The sequence below is a fragment of the Hydractinia symbiolongicarpus genome, chromosome 9, assembly GCF_029227915.1.
Source record: "Hydractinia symbiolongicarpus strain clone_291-10 chromosome 9, HSymV2.1, whole genome shotgun sequence".
In the NCBI taxonomy this organism is placed as follows: Eukaryota; Metazoa; Cnidaria; class Hydrozoa; order Anthoathecata; family Hydractiniidae; genus Hydractinia; species Hydractinia symbiolongicarpus.
The window spans coordinates 4692591-4715859 of NC_079883.1; the positions used below are offsets into that span (position 1 = coordinate 4692591).

A 23269-nucleotide genomic window follows, 5' to 3' on the forward strand; every position below is an offset into this window, starting at 1 on the left:
CGCGTTAACGTTTAATTTTTAAAAGGAGTGAGGGGAGGGAGGGTGCTATCCCATAGAATTTAGAAAGGACAATTTTTAACTATAAAACTTAAAGCTTACCATGAAAAAGCAAATCGGTTCCATAAGAAAGAATTTCAAAAGTTGTGTACGTACCTTGCCACATATTTTGCAAAACCTGTCTTTTCTGAGGTATAGGCCTTACCCTGATAAACAGCACCTCATTTACATCAAAACTTTTTAACATTTTTCAAAAAAATAATTAGATTTACATAGACAATTTTCAACGTCTTTTATATGAATACAACTTGCTTTTTCGCGGGAGGCAAGCTTTAAACCTTTCATATCTCGTAATTTTTCCAGCCACATCACTATGTACTGGGTGAGACATTTTATTTTGGTGATTTAATCACCTCATAATGGCAATTTTCTTTTGCTTCAAAGGAGAAAAAATCCACGACTTCTCAGAAGTGCGGTCACCATTTTAACTATTTCATTAAACATGACAACACATCTGAGAATTTGGGACAAGGATGAGGAATGTAAGATAAACAATAAGTTTAAATTGACTTTTACTTCAAGTTATTTAGAACTATACATGGCAAGCAGAATGTGATAAAACATAACTTTTTTTCACTAAGGTAATCAACACCATAGTAATCTGCTTTCTATATCCTGAAGCTTCGTAAAAATTCATTCAATATCTCCACAAACTATACACAAGTAACCAGCAGAGCAAGAGGTCGACTCCTTCTCTACAGTACGAAGGAGTGCAACAACTGAATGGAACATGAGAAAAAAAGGATGAACGCCATAAAAAGTAAACAACAAAACACGAATGAACAAAAAGAAATATAATAAAATTAAACAGTATATTCTCTAGGGCAGAGTGAACAAGGAAATACTTTGTAACACTGTAAAAATGCAGACCAGCTACATAAATGCATGCGAAACAAAGCTATTGGAAAAACACATATTCGCAGTAGCTCGACTGAACGTAAGAAAGAAAGTTAAGTTTAAAAGGAAAAAGTAACAAGCCCCTTGATGCTTGCAAAAGTCCAAATAAACAGATTTAAGCTCGTTTACCGTATAAATAGACAGAGAACTGAGCAGGCAGCTCAAAAAATACATACGATATAAAGCATTACAAATATAATGACGCGGAATAATTTGAACACTTTTCCTTGGAAAATAAAACTGCTAAGAAAGCGTAATATACTCTACGACGGAGAGCAGTAAACGCTCTGTCTGTTAATACAACATAACAAATGTCCTTTTGGTTAAAAAAACGTGAAAACTTATGAAGAACGAATTCTTTGAATAAATGTAGCAAATCATTTCACTGGATATAAAGAATGACGCTGCACCTGGCATCGACTTGATTGTAATTAATTATTTATTACACTTGATGTCGTTCCGGACAACAACGAGGCTCCAGCCTACGTAAAACTAATGACTATTCCGATGTATTGACACTTCAGATTGGACTTTTACAAATCTAAAAAACAAGTTTTAATTAACATTCTGCAACCATAGTAACTAACAAAAGTAACCAATCACATAAGGAGAAACCTTATGCAGCAACTTACCGTCCAATGCATGGTTGGTCATGCTCACACACAGTGTTTGCAGACGTTTATCAAGACCTTCCGGATCTTGTTGAGCTACAGAAGAAAAAATCATAACATTAAACCGAAGTCAAAAAACTAAACTCACTGTGTTGGAACCACGTGATTCACCTGCAGGGCCCTTATTTTGCCGCAACAGGCCATATTACAGCCTTTGGAGATCTGTGTACGTAGTTGGCGATGTTCTAAGGGCAAAGGAAAACAACAACAAAAATGTCAAACTAACCTAACTGTGGTGGTTGTAACACAACATTCGAACGGATTGGAGCAGATTTGGCACGACTAAGCGACTGATGTCCTCCCTTCATCTAAAAACAAATAAATTTTCATCAAAGTGTGAACATTAGCGCGTGGGAATGTGTTGAATAAAACACGAGGAGATATGACAAACTTATTGTTGGTATGCCAACACTGCAACCAATTCAAGAACCATTAACTTTCCAATCAAGCGGATTAGAAGGTCAGGGTGAAGGTGATTGAGTGGTTACACTTACTAAACTTAAAACTATACCACACATTCTTAAGATTTACAAACTGTCCACCCACGTTGCTTAGCAGGAATTGACATGAAAGAATGCGAAAATTAAAAAACGTTCCAACAAAGGATGAAGAACAGAGAAGAAAACTAAAGAAACGCACCATGTTGTTATGGTAACTATTTGTCGAGCTTAACTTCTTATGCAAGCTTTGGGTTGCCACTAGAGGACCTGCTCTTGGGCCAGGTATATGCATCATTGAGCCGCCCTTTAAAGAACTCGTGCGGTTTGTAGAACGTCGACGACCCAGGGCTGTACCATTACCAAATGGATCATACCAACTAAAGTATTACATAACAATGATGATGAACACACAATGATAATAACGCATATAAAGAAGAAAACATTGGCGCTGCTAGGGTTAACACAATAACAAATTAACGTTGCTATGATGAAGTGAATAAACATCAGGTCGTCAACTAAAAATACCGAACAGTCATAATTGACAACTCCTCATTAAACTGATTAGATCACTTTCTTAACTACGCCACTTAATTGCTTTCGATCACACTCCCACACAGACACACTACAACTTACTTTTTAGGTCCTTTTTCGATTCCGGCAAGTTTTCTATTTGTAGCTAATTGTCTGGCCAATTTTTGACATTGCGCTTTCCACGATTGCAGCCTTCTTTTATCGCCTTGCGAAAAAGCTTCATGAGACAACACGCGGTCTAATAAACCGAGGTAAGTGAGACAACACTCCTCGTCTGGCTGTGCCACGACCAAGATCTGCGTGCATGCTTTACCCATGACACGACAAATTTCTGACGGAAGGTCTTCTTCCTCGTCTTCTTCTTCGCTGTCGTTCTCTTTTTGGTTCTCCTCCGCAGATGGGTCTTTACCTTCTTCGATTTCTTTAAGTTCGGAACTTTTTGGCGGCCGTATGGGGCTCATAAGTATAGTTTTTAGTTCTTGTAAAACAAACGGGAGTCGCCCTGGTTGTAAGACCTCCTAAAAGAACATTTGTAGCGTTTAAATGTGGTTTCACGTAATGACATATCCGGCTGAAATATTATGACAAATTATTAACCTTTTCAAGTTGTAAAAGTGTGCTCTTTCTTTCCTTGATTTTTTGTACACACAACACAATTTTATTGCGCGCGCCTTTCGTCACTCCTTTCTGTTCCAAGTATTCATCGTTCAGTTCCAGCATTTCCTCGTATGTCAAATCGTTGAAAATGTGAGAGTACTTATGAAGACGCAAGCTTTTAAGCCACATAGGAACATCTAAAAAACAAAACGTGACAGAGGTGATTTCCAAGGAAGGACAAAACAGTCGGGATCTAATCAACACAATGACTCACAGAGAAATAAAATTTAGCAGATACGCCATTAATCTTTAAAGAGCGTCCCATGAACATTTCCTGATTTTTTGTAATTACCGCAAAATAATGTAAAACGTGCTCAGGTTAATCTTTACTTGGAAGGAAATACTTAAGTAGAACGAACCATTAAAGAGAATTAAAAGTAAATAAAATACTAATTCAGTCCTCTTTACACACAAGCCTTCTACCTTTCATTCCAGGATTTGCATTGGGGTTTGTCATGCTGTTCATCTTTCGCAATGCATTTTCTTCGTCGCTATCTATGGAGGACTGGGGTGAAACTGGCATGTGACGTTCAGGGTCGGCAGGAAAAGATCTGGACCGAATTGCACGTGGTCCTAATTCCTCTAAAATATCGCTTTCGTGGCGTGCACCTGCAAAAAAAAATTGTTTTGGTTCATTAAAATCTTAATTAACTTAGAGTGCTATCTATGCTGCGTGACGTTTAGATCACATTGTGAATTTGTTTTGTTAGGTCGTCTATACCCCGTTAAAAAACCTGTTAGTCATTATGCGAATAGGGTTGGCCACACAAAAAAAAAAAACACAATTTTTTTACTTTTCCCTCACCAATCAGTAAAATTCCCTGACCATTTTAAAATTCCATTTGGGCAACTTTGCTTGAAGCGTACAAAATTGCAGAGTGACAACCCTGAAGCTTTAATACCTTTACTAGCAGGAAATTCTAATGCGTTAGAACCGTTGTCAAAGGAGGTGCAGATTCCAGAGTCCCTCTGTGCAAGTTGTCCCTTCCATCCGTTGAGAAGTGATGGCGATTTATAAGAATAAGTGTTAGTGATGGGTTGGTGTCGATGGCTAGTTTTGCTGTTTCCCCATCCCAATTCATAAGCTGATTTCGTCTCGTGTAGTGGCGAGTGAGCATTCATCGCTGATGCATTAAAGCCGGGCGGTGGTCTCATCTTTTCACCTTTATCTTCAAGCAGGCCAAGCCACCATGTCAGGGAGTTACGTTCTTCAGGTACAAATGCAGGGTGAACTAACGCCAGCGACAACAGCTGCTTGCACTCCTCTTCGTGTATGGAATATTCTAACGAATGCGATAAAATCTTCGGTAGCAACTTCAAGTACTCATGGCGAGCTTCGTCATTCCCAGGATGCAACAGTGGAAGATGAAGAAGAAGCTGTTGAACTGCGACTTCTTTACTTTCATGACATAACCCTCGAAGAAATTCTAAACAATTTGGAACGATTACAGCTTTTTAAATAACACTACACTGAACAAAGACAACAAGCAACTACACATAAACAAACTGCTTAAATAATTAAAAAAAAAAATTACCTTTGGCATTGGCTTCTTCTTCAAAAATGCCAACCTCATAAGCACTATCTCGAAATGTGTGTTCCAGCACAAGCGACAAGAAACGTGCTTGGGTAGATCCTAATCTTTTGAGTAAAGAATAGCAAGCTATCGTTTGCTCGATGTCGTTCCATTGATCAAACCACTGGACTACAGTATTGATTCGATCACGAAAAATATAAGCAGGTTTCATCACTTCATTGCGCGTGTGAAGATTATGAGGATGATCAGGCTAAATAAATAAACAAACAAAAAAATAAAAACACAGCTAAAACTAACACAACTAAATAAATAACACACACATAAAGTTTAAAACAGTTTTAAAAAATGTTTCTCACCAAAAAAAAAACTTTTTTTCTTTCATTTCCTGTTTGATACTATAAACTTTTTACATTTTTGACATACTGTGGGAAATTTCGTGTAGATGACACACAGAAAATATACACATATATCAACATCAGAAAAGAAGAGAAGAGAGGGCTTACTATAGAGAAGTGTATTCTTCGTTGTTGATGTTTGCTAACCATGACGTTCAAAAAAATGTATGTTGGTATATCCTTTATTTATTTATGTCAATTATTCATATATATAAATCTTTAATAATGTAAATGTAAATATATACAAATAAATATAATATTTATTTATATAAGTCAACGTCTAGTTAAAATTTGATTCCATCTTAAAATAAACAGAGTGCAGTGATCTCTTCACATAAACAAAAAAATACACATCAAGCTAGAAACAATTTTAATTACTCAAGAGACATCCTACACACTCCATCCTTTGTACAATGAATAATCTGCAGAACAAAGAAAAGCAATTACACATATTATTTGCATTGTGTAAATTCTGATTAGTGTTTGAACAAAAAGAGACGGTTACCGACACAATGTGCCCACCTCATTCTTATGTTTTCAAGCTACACAAATAAGTTTGGGGAACTCTCTTATTGAGTATCATCCTACATGACACAATAGTGGTGGGAGACTTTTTGTGTTCTCCTTTCACGGTGTTTCGTGGCAGTTCCTTTGTAGCCTACACTTTGTATGAGTAAGCACGATTCAGAACGTCGTAACACACTAACCATGGGATGAAAGAAATTGTGACAATAAATAACTTAGAAATACATTGAAGTGTAACTTGAAACTCAGGTGTCGCATAACATGTAGAAGAAGCTGACAAAAAACAGGAAAGCAAAAACAGTTTAGCAAATTAAAATTACTTCACATAAACAGAAAAAATTGTCACGTTTACTTGTTTATTCACAACTCTTTTTTTATGACATCAAAACATAGTGCAAACTTTGAAGAGAGTTCTAATAACAAGCTTGATTACTATTAATTTTGCCAATACTAACACCACAAAAACAAACACAAGCAAAAGAACATAACTTTGAAGAAATAAAAAACAAAAACTTTTCAGAAGATAGATTCAAGTTAATTTTATGAAGTAGAAAAACACGATTAAAAATTCATATCATTTTTTATTTCTTACATAAGAAAGAACTTACTAAAAAAAATCAAGAGGTTTGTGAATCGTGTGCAAGCCAAAGATAAACAGATCATTTTGTTTGTTAAAAACGTTGTGAAATGCATATTACCAACCGACCAACCACCCACAACAACCCACCCACCACAACCCACATAGCTAATATAACTTTACAATGAAAATGAGAAATCCCACAGCCACCTGGTTGTTGTAGGTAAAAGCAAAGAAAATATCATCTTTTTTTAAAAAAACACATTAAAGTGGGCAACACAAATAATTTTTTTAATGTTATATAGAGATTGAGAGATAAAAACATTTGACAACATTCTAAAACAAAGACAATTAGAATAAAATTTAACAAAAAGATGGGAAAATTGTCATTTTTCTGTACTCCATGTAATAAACCCAAAAAAACTCTTCAATGATTTTCGACCAGGAAGAAATCAATGCAAAACTATTTGAAGTAAACTATCCAAACAAAAATTTATACTTTGTTTTCATATTTACTCTTCACACTATCAACTCTAAGCATTCAAATGCATTTACAAAAAAGCACCTATGGTATAATAACACTCTTTCAGAACGCCCACTTGCTGCTATTATTGGACACCAAAGTCTTGTTTACACTGCAAAATTTCTAAAAGTTTGTTTATGTTCCTTCTATTCAACAATAATGAGACTTTTAGTTGATGTTGTGGGTGTCAATTAAGAAATAATGTCTTCAAAACAGAGCCTTATTACAAAAATGCTGTAAAAGCTAAAACGTAATTTCAAGGAATAGTTGTGTAATTAAGAAAAGTCATTGTCATAGTTCGTGGATAAAGAGACGGCCAGTACAAAACAATTTTTTAAAAGAGAACATTACTTAGAGAAATTATGGAAATTAAGTCATTACAACCACGTTAAAATTGTAGCAAGATATACGCCAAAGAATATTTTGTGAATAAAATTAGTCTCTTTGAACTGTTTCTGGATTTGTACCTTTTATTTTCTAAAGTGCGACCAACATGTTTTGGGTATTCAACTCTTTTTTGTGTGTGTGTGTTTCTTTGCACAACATAATAAATATTCAGAAAGCATACTGGTTGCATTATTTAGAAAACAAAAGGTACAAACTTAGAATGAGTTTAGAAAGACTAATTTCATTTAACTTTTTAAACATTTGTAAATACAAAATCTTATGAATGTATGCAGATTTTACAAACTGTAATTTTAGCAAAAAAACTTAAATGTGAATCTACACGTACTTATGATCCCACAAGCTTTTTTATAGGAACATAGTTTAGGGAAAAACATTAGTCTGATATTTGGTTAACAATTTGAATGAGGGACATCCTAAACATTTAACTTAAAAACAAAATTGATAATTTAGACATCTGATCAGATTTTCTCTTTTAACAGTATACAAAGAGGTAAAAAAAAATAACGTTTTGTAAAAGCGTGCTATTTTTCGCTGCCAGGTCTGGCCCAAAAAAGGGAAGTTGTAGATAGCCCTAAGAAACTCACTTTTAAAGTACTTTTACATTTTTCAGGATACTTTCAACCTTCATTTCTTTAAAAAAAGTTCACTGCGTGCACTATAATTTAAAGCTGTACCTCTGCACCAACAAAAAGTTTATCTATGCCAACTGTACTATATAGATCAAAAAAAAAATGTTTATTTAGCCTAAAACTTACAACTTTGCCAGATAAGTCCCCTCAAAGTTGTCAAAATGAGCATCCTAGCCGGAATACAATATTGATTTGTTGAATATGAGTTTTATGCCAAGAGACGTAGTGAGTTATTTTGCAAAAGCTTCAAGTAGTGCTGATCAGGTGGTAAAAGATTTTTTATAATTTCCATCAATAACATACAGCAAATCCTAATCTGACCTTAATAGGTTTATTAAGACGTAAGAAAAAGCAATTCGAGAAAAAGCGATCTCATGATTTCAGTATGAGCCTATGAGATTTTGGAACAGCACAAACAACTACTGTTGTGTAATTTTTGCAAATTGTGAAAAAAAGCATGCAGTTTTTCATAGAAAACAACATGGCATAGGTTTTTGTAAAGTATACAATTGTGTTACGAAACTTCTAGGGAGTTGTCCTTCCTAAGTCAAGTTCTGAAAGTTAGTTCGATTATATGTACAAGTAAGTTATATTGTTAAATCCAACCAAATTGTCAATTTAGATAAAGCCTTTTGTTACAGGAGGTAGGCTTTAACCTTAGTTCTGCGTCATTCAAATCAAAGTTTTCCATAATTGTAACGAATAGTAATGAAACTAAATTAACAACAACAGCAAAAAAAATAAAATAAAAAAATCAACAAAACAGCATTGGGGAAAGAAGATTTCTGCAGGAGTTTTAGTCACAAAATACGAGGGGATTTGATGAGATAGTCGTGGAAATCAAGTTAGGAGTCAATGAAATTGCACGTATGCTGATAATAAAAATATAACAGCACTCACACCCAATTTTACTTTTTCAGAAAGGTAATTTCAATTTCAATTGCAACCTAAATCTGTAATTTAATTGAAAGAAACAAAACACCAGGATATAGTTTGGTGCAATAAAAATGTGTAGGATTGCATAGATTCAGGAATTGTAAAACCAACATTGCTTAACAGGAAAAAAACGTAGTTTCAAAGAGGGTATAATTAAGCAATTATTATGGCTGAAAGAGAATTAAAATTTCTTTTTTTAACCCAAGTAGTGCTATTATAGTGTTATACAGGCGAATTAGAAAAGGGTCACTGCAGGTCGAATGTCATTCATACATCCAACATCAAAGCTAACCTTATTACTATCTTTTTAATAATGCTACTGCACAGTTACAACACCATCTTTAATGTGATTGACGATATTGACTATATATAATAAAAATTTATAATCCTTTATCCAATTTAATACCATTCCACAAAATTATAAATCTTTTTTTCTTTATACTATACTAAGGTTGGGTTATAATCTTATGTAAAATTAATTAAAAATTGTCAGCCATGTTAAAAAATAAATTCTTGAATGCTACTCAGCAGTTGGCAAATTAATTATTTTTCCCCGTGTGCATATCCGTGTGCATATGCGTACAAATACATTTCTTAATGGCAATGTACATAAATATATTAAAACCATTTATCCTTTGTTATGTGAGATCCTTGATGAGATGTTTTTAGAATCGAGTTAAAAAAATTATGATAATTGTGTAGATTAACAAACCTAGCAAACATGTAAAATGCGGTAGATAAGATATTAAATGTACGTGTTAATTGTCGTATTATAGTGATAAAGTTTTTGATAGGTAATAGGACTGTCACTTTTCTGTCAGTTTATGCTCCACAGTGTGGACTCAGTAAGGAAGATAAAGATAAGTTTTATGATGAGTTAATAGCAGTCACATCAAAGTTTGGAGACACTGAACTTGTCATGGTGGGCGGCGACTTTAATGGTCATGTTGGGAAGTCATCTGAAGGTTATAGAGGTGTGCATGGAGGCTATGGATTTGGGAGCAGAAATAAGGAAGGGGAGAGATTGCTACGGACATGGTGGTTTGCAACACATCATTCAGTAAGAGACAGAGTAGGCTGATAACATATGAGTCAGGTGGTTGTAAGACACAGATAGATTACTTTTTGGTTAGAAAGTCGGACAAGAAAGTGCTGAAGGACGTGAAAGTTATATCGGGAGAAGAGTGTGTTTCCCAGCATAGGTTGCTGGTTTGTGATATTATCTTGAAGAGTGTCAAAGAAGCCAAGGGAAAGTACAGGCCCCTGCGAAAAGTCTGGAAGCTGAAGGAAGAGATTGTAGCAAGACAATTTAGTGCAACAGTTCAGCAGTTAGCCTACAATAGTCAATGTGATAGTGACAATGTTGAAAGTACTTGGACTACTTTGAAGAATTGTCTTCTAGAAGCTTCTGATGATACCTGTGGGTGGACGAAAGGACCAGCTAGACATAGACAGACCTGGTGGTGGAATAATGAGGTTGACCAGTGTATAAAGGAAAAGAGGAAACTTTGGAAAGAGTGGAAGTCAGGTGGTAGTAAAAATATTTACTTAGAAGTTAAGCGTCGCGCTCGTACAGCAGTGTATAAGGCAAAATCAGAAGCAGAGAGAAACAGATTTGCAGATGTGTTAAGAAGGGAACCCAGCGCAATGAGGTATTCAAGATAGCAAAGCAAATGAAGAATGACGTAATGATGAAGGTGTTTTGGCTAGCACAGAGGAGGAGAAAAGGGTAGCTTGGAAGAATCATTATTAGAGGTTGCTTAACACTGAGTTTGATTGGGACAAGGATAATTTGTCTGATGATGATGTCGTAGAAGGGCCAGCTATGCAGATCAAGACAGAATGGGTAGTGGAGGCTATTAGGAAATTGAAGATTGGCAAGGCTGCAGGAGTATCAGGTATTGTTGCAGAGATGGTAAAAGCATCTGGATATATTGGAGTTGAGCTTATTACAAGTCTTGCTAACCAGATTATAAAGGATGGTGCTATTCCGAGTGAGTGGCAGTCGAGTGTAATAGTGAATTGTTTCAAGGGCAAGGGTGATGCATTAGAAAGGGGTAACTATAGAGGTTTGAAGTTGGTTGATCAAGTAATGAAAGTTATTGAAAGAGTGATTGATAAGTTACTTAGAGAAAGAATTGATATAGATAAGATGCAATTTGGTTTTGTTCCAGGGCGTGGCACTACAGATGCAATATTTTTACTCAGACAGCTCCAGGAAAAGTATTTAGGAAAGAGAAAGAATCTCTATTTTGCCTTTGTAGATTTAGAGAAAGCTTTTGATAGAGTGCCACGTAAAGTTATTTGGTGGGCTATGAGAAAATTAGGTGTGGATGAGTGGCTAGTTACGATGGTTCAGTCTATGTACAGCAATGCTAGAAGTCGTGTCAGGATTAACGATTCACTTAGTTATGAATTTAGTGTAAATGTTGGTGTACATCAGGGTTCTGTACTTAGTCCTTTGTTGTTTATTCTAGTCTTAGAAGCGCTGTCGATGGAGTTCAGAACAGGTTGTCCATGGGAGTTATTGTATGCAGATGATTTGGTTCTCATAGCAGAGTCGATGGAAGAATTAGTTGAAAAGTTTGAGAAGTGGAAGAAAGGACTAGAAGAGAAAGGTCTGAAGGTAAACACAGCAAAGTCTAAAGTCATGATAAGTAGCATTGCAGCCAAGTGTGACCTTGTAGTTGGAAAGTGGCCTTGTGGAGTTTGCAGGAAAGGGGTTGGTAGTAACTCAATTTTTTGTCAGACTTGCAAGCATTGGGTACATAAGAAGTGCAGTAGTATTAGTGGAAGGTTAAGAGCTGGCATACAGTTTGTATGCAAGCGTTGCAAAGGTGAGATTATAGAGAATGACGTATTTCCAGCTTTAATGATGTACAACAGTGGCTCGTTAGAGATAGTTAAGAACTTCTGTTACTTAGGTGATATGTTGGGCAGTGAAGGGGGTGTTGGAAGAAGTGTTACTTGCAGGATAGGTTCTGCTTGGAAAAAGTTTAGAGAGTTACTTCCTTTATTGACTAGCAGAGTCCTGTCAATTGAGGTAAAAGGTAGGTTGTATGAGGACTGTGTAAGAAGTGTTATGTTGTACGGTAGTGAGACATGGGCAGTGAAGCAGGAAGATCTTGACCGTTTAGAAAGGAATGATATGAGAATGGTTAGGTGGATGTGTAATGCCAGTCTGAGAGACAGAAAGAGTTCAGATGAGCTAAGAAGCAGGCTAAGTCTCCGTAGAATTAAAGATGTTATGCAGATAAGAAGATTGAATTGGCTGGGGCACTTGGAAAGAATGGAGGAGGATAATTGGGTAAGAAAGTGTAGAGACTTGATAGTTCCTGGGGCAAAGCCCAGAGGCAGACCGAGAAAGACTTGGCAGGAGGTTATAAGGACAGACTTGATAGAGAGGAAGTTGAGTTTAGATCTAACACAGTCTACATCAGATTGGAAGAGGGTCATTAATATACCCCGTCCAACCCATGCTAGCATGGAAAACGGACGTTAAGCCGAGAATGATGATGATGATGATGATGACATGTTAAACCCTGATGTACGTTTTAAGAAAAAAAAAATGTATGCCAATCCCACACAAAAATGGGTATTTTCAAGGTTAAAGATAAGATTGTTATGCAGTGACAATGACAAAAGCTGATCTACATCACGTACAATCTCCTCAATACACTTAAAAATGTTTTAAATCTTGCAGTGTTGATATACTGTCATGTCGTCAACATATTGTATTGTTGTCAATGACATACGCTCAGCTATTTCTGCGACGTAAAGATTAAACAAGACCGGAGCTAAAATACTGCCCTGTGGCATACCAAAATAACCAGGTAACAGTGACAATCTCTTATTTTCAATTTGAAAGTATTGGTAGCGATCCATAACATAACTACTAATTATTTTAATGGCATTTGTTGCAAAGTTCGTTTTCAAGAGTTTCTCAAGTAAGATAGAGTGGTCGATAGTGTCAGATGCTTTAGAGTAGTCTATGAGTATTGATAAGGTGACTTCACCGCCGTTCATCGTTTTTTTGTCGTCTTTTACCTTAAGTAAAAGTGTGGTGGTTGAGTGAAGTTATACGGGATTGCTCTAGTTCGTTTTGAGCTTGAATAATGGACGCGTCCTTCATCCAAGGAGCAACTGGACGAGTCAACTTTACTCGTCGAGTTGAAACATGTTGATCTATACAATCGGTTATAAGTTTATTAAGCATCGATATCTTCAGGATCATCAAACCCAAAAACTAAACTCATTGGTAACTCACTGATATCCTTTATGTAATTATTCATTTCAACACCTTTTCGTCATGAATATATTTGTAGCGGGGTTCATAAACGTTCCTTTTCTATATTCATGATGACATAGGGAGTGTTATGGTCACTTATCTCATCAGTACAAATTGTATCACTGTGTATAAATTTGCTATATGTCAGGGTCTTCCCTTTTCTAGTTGGTTTCGTTACGTGTTGATGTAAGTTAAAGGAATGCAGAATATCTTTATACCTCTTCGTTGAATCCTTTGGTTCACTGAAAGGTCTATATTTGTGTCACTGGCTAGAAAACACACTCTAACCAATAGAGTTTGTCTGATTCGTTTGAGCTTGGTTGATATGTCACAGCAATCAAGTATGGTGTATTTTTGTTTCTTCCTCGCAGTTTAATAAACAGGATTTCAACAGATTCATTACTTTTGGCTAAGTCGCCACATACTTTAAAGGGGATGGTTTCTGTATTATAGAAACCAATTCCACCTCAGTTTACGGTTTTTGAAAATTAAGTTGTAACTTGGTATTTAGATCGAGTTGGTGGTGGTTGTCCTCCAGCCAGGTTTCGGTGAGGGCAATTATATCGAATTCGTACGTGTTTAACATCATGGAAAATTCAACAAATGTTGATAAAAGAGACTGAGTGTTTATGTGTGCAATAGAAGTATAGTTACGATGCTTTTTAAGAGTTTGTTAATGAGGACTATCACTAAGTATGTGCGTGATTTCGTTAATTGTGATTGAATTTAGGTCTGTGCTACTCTGGTTATAAAAGGGGAGTAAAGCTAGAGTACATTCAGAACAAGTCTATTTGTAAGCTAAGACAGTTGATGTATGTAGGTTAAATTCAAGCATTTTTCACACTGAAAACGTTTTCGATTTGTACCTACTCCTTTTAGAAAAAGTGAACATTTTGGTGTACTGTTTCTCGTACGGAAACCAGGTCCTGGATTTTTCTCAATATCACTACTCAATATCACGCTATAAGATGCTACGGAATTAGCATAATATAAAACTTTTGATTTAGATCATTTGATTTTATTCTTTACAGATTTAAAAAGACGGTATTGAGGTTCACTCCCAAGAGGAATAATTGAGGTGTTACCGTAATCAACACCAGAGACAAAAAAATAAATCTTAGTATCATTGCAGTAGATGGTTTCTATCTGTACTTTTATAAGAGCGATGTGTGTTGTTTACAAGTTTGATAAAGTATTATGCCAAAATTCAAAGAAAATCCAAAGTACCAGAGCAAATAAACCTGCCAATAATTTAAACCACAAAATGACTTTTAATTAGCATCCAGAATAATAAACCAACAAGTAATACAAGTAATACTGTATCAAGTGAAACGATCGCAATTTACACATCCATTCCTTTTCGTTTCGTTCGAAATTTGTTGCGAAATATTATTTGCAATTTCGTCCTCTATCTTCTCTTTCCTTACAATAAAGAAAACCATTTCTTCTCTTTCATCATGATTTTACTCTTCGTCTCAGTTCAACTTGACTAAATCCCTAACCCTTAAGACTCAGACCCCAACTCTTAAAGTGGTGTTTTAAGTATCAAAAGTGCATTTTTCAACAACCTAGCGCATCCAACTTTTGAAATCCTTTATAAGATTGTTCTAAGATCTTGTTAAGAATCTGATTAACTGGTCTGGCTCTAAAAAGATCTTAAAAGATTTACTAAGATCTTATCAGATATCTAACTAGTAAATCAATTTCCACATATTTCTGTCAAGATCTTATAAGTTCTTACAACGATCTTGTAAAGATTCTAAACAAGCCTTGACCAATCTTTCATCTGTCATCCTCCAAGATTTTCAAAGGTCCTACAAAGATCTTACAAGGGTTCTGAACTAGTCTTGATGAATCTTCCTTCTTGTTAGGCTGCCAATGCAATTTCTGAATGAAACACGGCTCTCTTTAGCTTCGCAGGGATGTGTTTTTGTCATTGTAAAACACAAGGCAATTTCTAAGCTTTGCAGGGACGCGTTTTCACAATTGCAAAACAAAATACGACAATATTATAAAAGCATTAGTCAGGATAATACTCCTCCTTGTGAAGTTATCAAAAAAATGAAACAGATCGCTGTAATAGATTATTATTTAGACAATTTTAATCAGTGATAATTTTCGCCTCTTCTTTAAAACATGAAATCATTGTAGTTGTTCCTTTTGATTTTTTAAAATGTTGTAAAAATGAGTAAGCTTTGTTTTCAAATTTTTGTGTTTCATTCGCAAACCTTGTAGTGGTTATATACTGAATAATGAACAAAGTTGTCCATTGAAAAATATCTTTATTCGAAGCCCTGCACATTAGCTGTGCTGTAAACTAAAAAATTGCTAATGGCTGTTAAACAAAATGTTGATCTTCATTTGATTATGTTTGGCTAAAGGATCTACAGCGATGTTAACACTTTCTACAATCCTGTTTTAATTGTTTTAAACAATTTATCGCAATGTTGTTGCTTTTTTACGGTCCTGATAGTTTTTACCCATCCACAGCAATGTTTTTGCTTTTGTTTGGATGGTTTTTAAACAATATATACGCTGATCTTATCTCTTTTAACGATACCGTTTGTGTTTTTAAACAATTTACAGTGATGTCTTAGCTAACTAACCATAGATCGTAAATAAATACACAAAAAGACTGTTGTAAGATCCTAACAAAAATATCAGAATAGTTTGTTTAAAAACTATGAAATAAGATGATTGTACAAAGCAAAAATGTCACTGGGGATGGTAAAAGGTCACAAACAGTTGGTTTCGAAACTATGAATATGCAATCTTACCAACCCATTCAAAGAAATAAACCATGTGTAAATTTCTGTTGAAGAAATTTGTCGAAGTGAGAAGATTTGTCTAAAAATGGTTTCACTTAATACATTTATCACATTTTTAATTCTTTTTTATATGCTTTGGGAAAACGATTTGTTTCAGAATTTGTTTTGGATGCAATTCAAATTTTGTTTCTAGATTCCTTTTTAAAATAGTTTCGAATGTATTTCCCATTCGCTTCCACTTCTAATCATTTTTTTGCTTACAAAACAAAAAAATTACAGTCGTTTGTAAATTGTTTCAAATTGCTTTAGTTCGGTCCTTGTGAAACAATCTGTGAACAATTTTAAAAAGATGATAGTTTCGAAACGATAATAATTTGTTCCAATTGGTATAAAATGTGAAACGCTGTTGGAGATGGTTCCTTAATTCATCATCATCATCATCATTCTCGGCTTAAGTCCGTTTTCCATGCTAGCATGGGTTGGACGGGGTATATTAATGACCCTCTTCCAATCTGATCTAGACTGTGTTAGATCTAAACTTAACTTCCTCTGTATCAAGTCTGTCCTTATAACCTCGTGCCAAGTCTTTCTTGGTCTGCCTCTGGGCTTTGCCCCAGGAACTATCAAGACTCTACACTTTCTTAACCAATTATCCTCCTCCATTCTTTCCAAGTGCCCCAGCCAATTAGTTAGTTAATTACCAGTTAGATAGTGATACTACTCTCATAGCCAAGATAGAAGGAATTCTTGCAAGTTAGCTAGTTAACGTTTTCAACATTTTATGTAACTGCGGAAATGATGATAAAAGTATCTTTACATTGTCTTGCATTTTAAAAATATATTTCTTTTTGACAATAACAATGCTATACAATATAAATACTATGACTTACCAACATTCTGTCAATTAGTGCATTGAATTCATTCACATCTACCAGAGAGGAATTACTTCATTTTTATCATTTTTTATTAGCTGAAACGAAAATCAAAATATATAAAAATGCATTCCCGGCATAGAAACAACTTTCTATCTAATAGAAAAAAACACGATATTGATTCTAGAAAAATTTGAATAAAATTTAATGACTTCTTTTATGGAGCAGACTGGGATAGCGGGTCTGGCCTTAAAAACCAACTTTGACATAATACACTTTTATTCAGAAGACATTCCTAGAGCTGTTCCTTCTTCCTTTAAAACACATTAAAATTTGAAAATTTTAACAGCTAGAGGCAGTTTTTTCCTAACGGTATGAAAGATGAGAGAGTCAGAGAAACTGAGGTAATAAATGATGTCAAACTTGGCCTTTTCCGCCAAAAATTTTTTTCTTTAATATTTAATAATTCTTACTTTGTTTAAATATAGTTTTTACAAGGAATGTTCTTTTATATAACTGGTTTCATGATGCACATTTACATTCCTGCTCTAGTTAAGCATGATACATATTTAGGTTATTATACATTTTGTTTAAAAAAAAAGTCTTGTAAATTTTTATCATAATAGTTTCTTTACCATAACATTACAACTTTTCTTTTTTTGACAAAAACAAACTTTTTTAGGAAGGGAGTTTTTAAATTCATTTGATCTTTTATCTAACTATCCAGAGGCATTATTATGAATAAATTAATTTGTTTCTAAACGTTTTAAAAGTTATAAAAGCGATGCTTTTTATAAGATCGTCTAAGAGTTGGTTGGCTGAATTTCGTCAAATAACATTCAATTCATAACAAGAAACCACGATTGGTTTGAAATCACACATATAGATAAAAATAGTTAACAATAAAACCCATCGCCGAAGTACATTTTGATGGAAATTTTTAAGATAGCCCTGTGTACAAGGTTGTCAAACTTTTTGCATGCTTTAAAATTCAATAAACATTCTTAATAACACTCATACATAAAAATAAATTATTTAAATTATTTTATAGAGAGCTTATTTCAAAAGATTATACAGAAAGAAAGTGAAACCGAACGCGAGTTGGGCTCTTGTGAAAGCGCACGTGAAAACAAAAATAAAAAAACATTAACTAAATATTTTTTAAAAATTGAAACCTTACATGTAAATACAACATTGTTAAGTTAAAACACAATAAATTTTAAGACATAAATTCTAAGCTCCGATTCTTATATCATCCATATGTACATATTATATAATGAAAGGTTGTTTGGTTTGTTTACTAAAAAGAAAAATTTAAAAGTTTTCCTGCATAAACTCTCTTCTACATTGTGACTAGCTATAGGGAACTCTACAAACATAAAAAAAACCATTCACATCATTATTATTTAGCGAAAAAGCTGGGGACCGTCTTTGCCAGGATCCATTAGTTACGGTATATTGAATATCAGACGAATGACTTTGGTGTTTAAAGCAGAATAATGGCTCGTAGATTTGAGTTGGAAAAAAAAATTAGCTAAATCTTTAATAGTTTGGAATACATTTTATCAGCAACATGTAAACAACAAACTAAATTGAGTTAGCTTTGGACCCTTTTCAAAAAAGCAAAGCAAATGTAAACTGCCTAGCGCATCACATTAAATTTTTTTAAATTGCTTTTGATTTAAATTGTTATTAAAGTAATAAAACTTTAAAAGTTATATAGCACTCCAGTGAAACAATTGCATTGTAACGAACGATCAGGGATCGTGGGTGTCGCACATGATACACGATTTACAGAGAATAATTTCCCACTAGAGATCGTCTCCGAGATTGCTTCATTTTTGATACGAGTTGAAACGATTTTAATCGTATAGGAATCGTTTTATTATTCTTTTTTTACATTGTTTCATAATCTAGCATGAAACAAATTAAGGTGGCAGTAACCCTTTTAAAAATCGGAATTTCTTTTTTTACATAATTAGTTACGAAAGATTGTTTACAGACTATATATTCATTTTTTTTTCTGATATAACACACTTGTCACGATTTTATGGCTAAAATACTATTATCTTTCACCAAAAATATTCAGCCTCAACAATTGCTCTTTAAAATAAAATTCATGAATAATGAATAATTAATTAGTTCTGCCAAATATAATTTAATTTTACTTATATCCACAAAACTCAACCAAATAACGTTTTATACATTATACCAATTTCCAATACAATCACCGAAAAAAACTTTTCTAGTTACACATGTATCTTTCGCAGCACTCAAGTTTCTATTCTTTGTTTTTCAAAAAAGAAGCTTTTTGATGGCAGGACATGCCAAATATTTTCAGGGGGTAAATGTACCCATTTTCTTCAATCTTTGTAACTTTTTAAGGCTCCATGTAATGCTGATAATGCAGTTTCTAAAAAAGCTTTGTCAAAACAACCACTTATAAATCGGTAGCTTCTGCAACGCATTTATGACCTACCATAATCATAAGAATGATTTTTATTTATACAATATTAATACCAACTTATCACAACCCGAACATTATTTGATCTTTCGAACATGCATTTCAATGGTCCTCCATCACGGAGAAGATTCCAACATTACATAAAATTTGTTTGCATTTGTGCGCAAAAAGCGTGTGCGGAGAAAAAATATTGCTGAACTGTAAAATAAAAATAAATTAGCTTGTAAAATAAGAAAGATTTTTTACTGAAGCATATAAGATAGTTTTTTGACTAAAAGAAAAATGTTAAAAAAAGCGATTAAATATGTTTTTTATTTCTTTAAAAAGAAAATAAAAGACAGCTCGTCACTTTGCATCATTATTAATTTCTCCCTTGTGAGACATAAGAGGTTTGAAGTCGCATCGCTGTAGCTTTGTAAAGTCTTTTTCATGAAGAGAATTATCCGATTCTATGTTTTCTAAGTTATAATCTTCGTCATTATTACAAGACGTCTTATCAATATACAATGTAAACAGTAAATAAACAAACTTTTAGAAGGTGTGCTGGTGAGCTCATGGAATTTCTGCACGATGTGACATACGCTCATTTATTCGAACCTAGTCCTCTCGACTTTACGCAAATTTATTTAAAATTGAAGATGTTTAAAGACCCGATTAAGGTATAAATAAAGATTTTTAACGATTGTAAAAGGTTTATTCTGACATATTTATGTCTTATCAAAATAACATTTTTTTCAAATATTTTTTTTTTCACTGGAGTGCCCCTTTAACTATTATTATTTTATTTCTTATTTTTCTTTGCTTTTCTTCGATAAAAATAATATTTTTTATTAAGGAGGTAGCTAAAATATTTTTTGTGTTTTGTTAAGTTTAAAAATTTAGAAGCTGCCACAGTATTCTAATAAGTGTGAATATAGCCACAGCAGTTATTTGTTGACGCTAAAATTGGCGAATAATGAGGGTCTCGTTGGGAATTAATGCATGATGTATGCTTTTAAAAGGTCTAATTATGGAGGTGTAGAGCAGCGTTGATGTTAGACAGGATACCTGTCTCTCTTTTCTGATTTCGCACTGCTTTTGTAACCCTGCTTATTTTAATGTTGATGTTTGCGCTACATATTGGAAGAATATTATAAAAAAAAACTTTAATTAGACAGTAAATTGTGCCTCTCTCTCTGCATTGTGGGATGAATTAAAGTAGTATTCTCTTCTATTGATTTTTTAATATTTTTTGATAAATTTTACTGAGTAACTTAGGCAACCTCGTCCCCAAGAATTGTTGAGAACAAGGTTGACAATACTCACTTGAGCATCATACCCTGCCTAGGTCGACAGGTTATAGATCAGTAATTTTTTACAACCTGTTTGTTGAAATAAATTCTTTTAAATTTGAAATAAAAGAAATCATGCACCCACCTGCTGCTAATATATTATTTTTTTGTTTTATTGCTTAGACGGCTAGAATATCATGTTGAATTATTTTTTTAAAAATAAACAACAAATCATTCGTACAAAAATCGATGTGGAAAGTACGTTAATTTTTTTTTAACTTTGTTGCAAAAAGTATAATTGTTTTTGGCTATGAAAGTCATTAATAATACAATTGAAAGTCATTAATTTGTGAGCGCTAATGAAAAACTACGTAATAGGGTCACGTGCTACTAAAAAGGACTGAAGCTAGCCTGAAATTTTTAACGAACAAGAAGATCGAAACAGCCATCAAGGCGGCAGGAAAAACAAATATTTAAAAAACGATATCTGGGGTTACATGAACTTTTAACAAAAAGGGAAATGTCATTGGGAATTTCATATGAAAATCTTTCAGGTAAGTCCAACTTGTAAAAGTACCTCGGGACCTCCCTTTAAGAATCATCTAAACGGGATCATAGAAAGCGAAAAGATCACCATTGATTATTTAAAGACAGTCATTACAGGATTGTAAAAACAGTTAAAATGGGATCGTAGAAAGTAAAAAGATCGTTTTAGATCATTCCAAAATCATCAAAAGGAGATGACAGAAAGCGTAAAGACCACCAAATAGATCGTTAAAAAACCATCAAAACAGGTTGCTGGAGAGTGAAAACATAGCTGTAGTTAAATTATCAATCAAAACATGATTGCAGGAAACGAAAAACTCGTTGAATGTGAAAAGATCCCTTTAGATCTTTGAAAACAGTAAAAACAGGGTTGTAGAATGCAAAACATCTCCTTAAATCACTTAAAAATCATCAAAATGGGATCAAAGAGAGCGAAAAAATCAACATCATAAATTATTTTAATACCCCTTAAAATAGCATTGTATGAAGCAAAAATATTACTAGGGATCAGACAAAGTCTCAAACACTTGGTATTGAAATTATAAATACACAATTTTACTAGTCCATTCAAAGAAATTAACCCCAAATTTTTGTGACATCTGTCAAAGTGAGAAAAAAATAATAAAAAAATAGTTTTTTTAATTGGTTTTTTTATTTGCTTTGGGATAACAATTTGTTTCAGAATTCGTTTCAAATTTTGTTTCTAGATTAGTTTTACAATAGTTTCCAAATCGTTTCTCATTTGCTTTTACCTTGTATCACTTTTGAGCGTAAAAATTACAATTGTTTAAATTCATTTCGGATCATTTTATGTTTGTTTTATAAAAATATCTGTAAGCGATTTTAAAAAATATGATTTGTTCCGAAATGATCACGTTGGTAATATGTATAATATGTGAAAGGACCGTAGTTATGGTCCCTTGTTAGTCTTTAACTGCAATTTTTAGGATCAGAAAATTCCCAGTTACCATTATACAGCTTCCCTGGACTGTGACTGCCATGATAAATTCAGCAATTGAAATTTTTGTTTCAACAAGACCCCTAAAAATTCAATCAACAAAAATCTTGAACAGCACACAACAAATGCAGATCAGAATATAGTGACAAGATTCAAGCATGACTATCTTGCTCTTTTAGCAATATAAGAAAAACAGGCATGTACAAATAAAAGTATTTGGCCACCTAGGCCAAATTAGCTATTTACGCTAATTAATAGATTTTTAGGAATGAAAGATTTAAAACGTACTAGAATTGTTTTTCCTCAACTGTTATCTCCTCTGTTTAAGAGTAGGCCTTACCAATTTAACGTCTATCATTATCTTTAATTTTTGCAGTCTGTTCTTTATATTTTTGCCTGTGCCAGCATGTCCATTTTTCTTGATGCAAAACCAAAACATTATGTCACACCTAAACCCACCCGAGATATTGTAACTGATTTATATTATTATCATTAATTTCAGTTATGTTTCATGATATAAATTTCTAAACTTTACAGGACTGTCTCCTTCTGCACTTTACAACATGTGTTACCCTCTGGTTATTATAGCTAATACTTCATGACATGCATAGTCAGCTACAATATATAAAACTCACATGTAAATTCTAAATCAAGGGAAAAACATAGTTTAGCCTTTATTAGCAAGCTAGCTCGAACAAGAAATCTTTCGCAAAACGTTTTCTCCTGAAGTTTGGCTAGCTAGCTAAAGAACTCCTCGTCGCAGCATTTCACAACATTAAAAAGTGTAAAATATATAGCTAGCTATTGTATATAAATCGTAGAAATTAAAAAAACTGATGAGTCAAAATTTTATAAAAGATGACAATTACCAAGCGACAGCTACTCCTTATATACAGTTTCTTTAGCCAGCCGTTTTAGCATATCAACGAAACGAACGAAACGAGCACACTACTGCACTGTTTTTACTCGTAGTAAGCCATTGTTTTCTTTTTTCATTCCTCGTGAAACCAGTGGGTTAATTTATTCTAATTTATTCGAAAAATGGCCGAATACATTTGATTATGCAAAATACTTCCACCAGCCCCTTGCTTACACCGCCGCTCGCGCACCTCGGGGATGTCAGTTCTATATGACGCGCAGTGTAATAGGCGTAGCAAAAAAGGGCTAGCACATTAGTGTGGATGTTTTTATGGCAAACGACAAGCAGCGTCAAAAGTACAACGACCATTAGCGGCAACGATTTTTAAAAGCGGATCACTTTTTAGAAAATTATCAACCTAAAATATGAATGCAATGTAAAGGTTCCTCTCTTTTTATCCAC

At 33.8% G+C, this 23269-nt stretch overlaps 1 protein-coding gene across 2 annotated transcripts; it reads right to left on the reverse strand.

Annotated features, from left to right (window-relative positions):
* Positions 1-552: 552 nt before the first annotated feature.
* On the reverse strand, positions 553-22878 carry LOC130656921 (protein Smaug homolog 1-like). Of its 2 annotated transcripts, XM_057459862.1 has the most exons (11): positions 22818-22878; positions 16728-16807; positions 4789-5038; positions 4156-4680; positions 3677-3862; positions 3194-3390; positions 2699-3114; positions 2265-2442; positions 1852-1933; positions 1587-1661; positions 553-1495 (listed from the first exon to the last, which is right to left on the reverse strand). In XM_057459862.1, the coding sequence occupies exons 2-11, from the start codon at positions 16731-16733 to the stop codon at positions 1488-1490; spliced, it is 1923 nt and encodes a 640-aa protein (XP_057315845.1). In that variant the 5' UTR covers positions 16734-16807; positions 22818-22878; the 3' UTR covers positions 553-1487. The 2 variants fall into 2 exon arrangements, with proteins under 2 accessions (XP_057315845.1, XP_057315844.1); XM_057459861.1 differs by lacking the exons at positions 16728-16807; positions 22818-22878 and adding an exon at positions 5292-5514.
* Between the last annotated feature and the right edge of the window lie 391 nt (positions 22879-23269).

Excerpts from the sequence above, each read along its gene's own strand:
- LOC130656921 (XM_057459861.1), bottom strand. The coding sequence starts at position 5,333 with ATGGTTAGCAAACATCAACAACGAAGAATACACTTCTCTATA. Across the intron at positions 4,681-4,788 it reads AGAAGAAGCCAATGCCAAAG|AATTTCTTCGAGGGTTATGT; the intron begins GTAATTTTTTTT and ends CAAATTGTTTAG. Across the intron at positions 3,115-3,193 it reads CACTTTTACAACTTGAAAAG|GAGGTCTTACAACCAGGGCG; the intron begins GTTAATAATTTG and ends ATGTTCTTTTAG.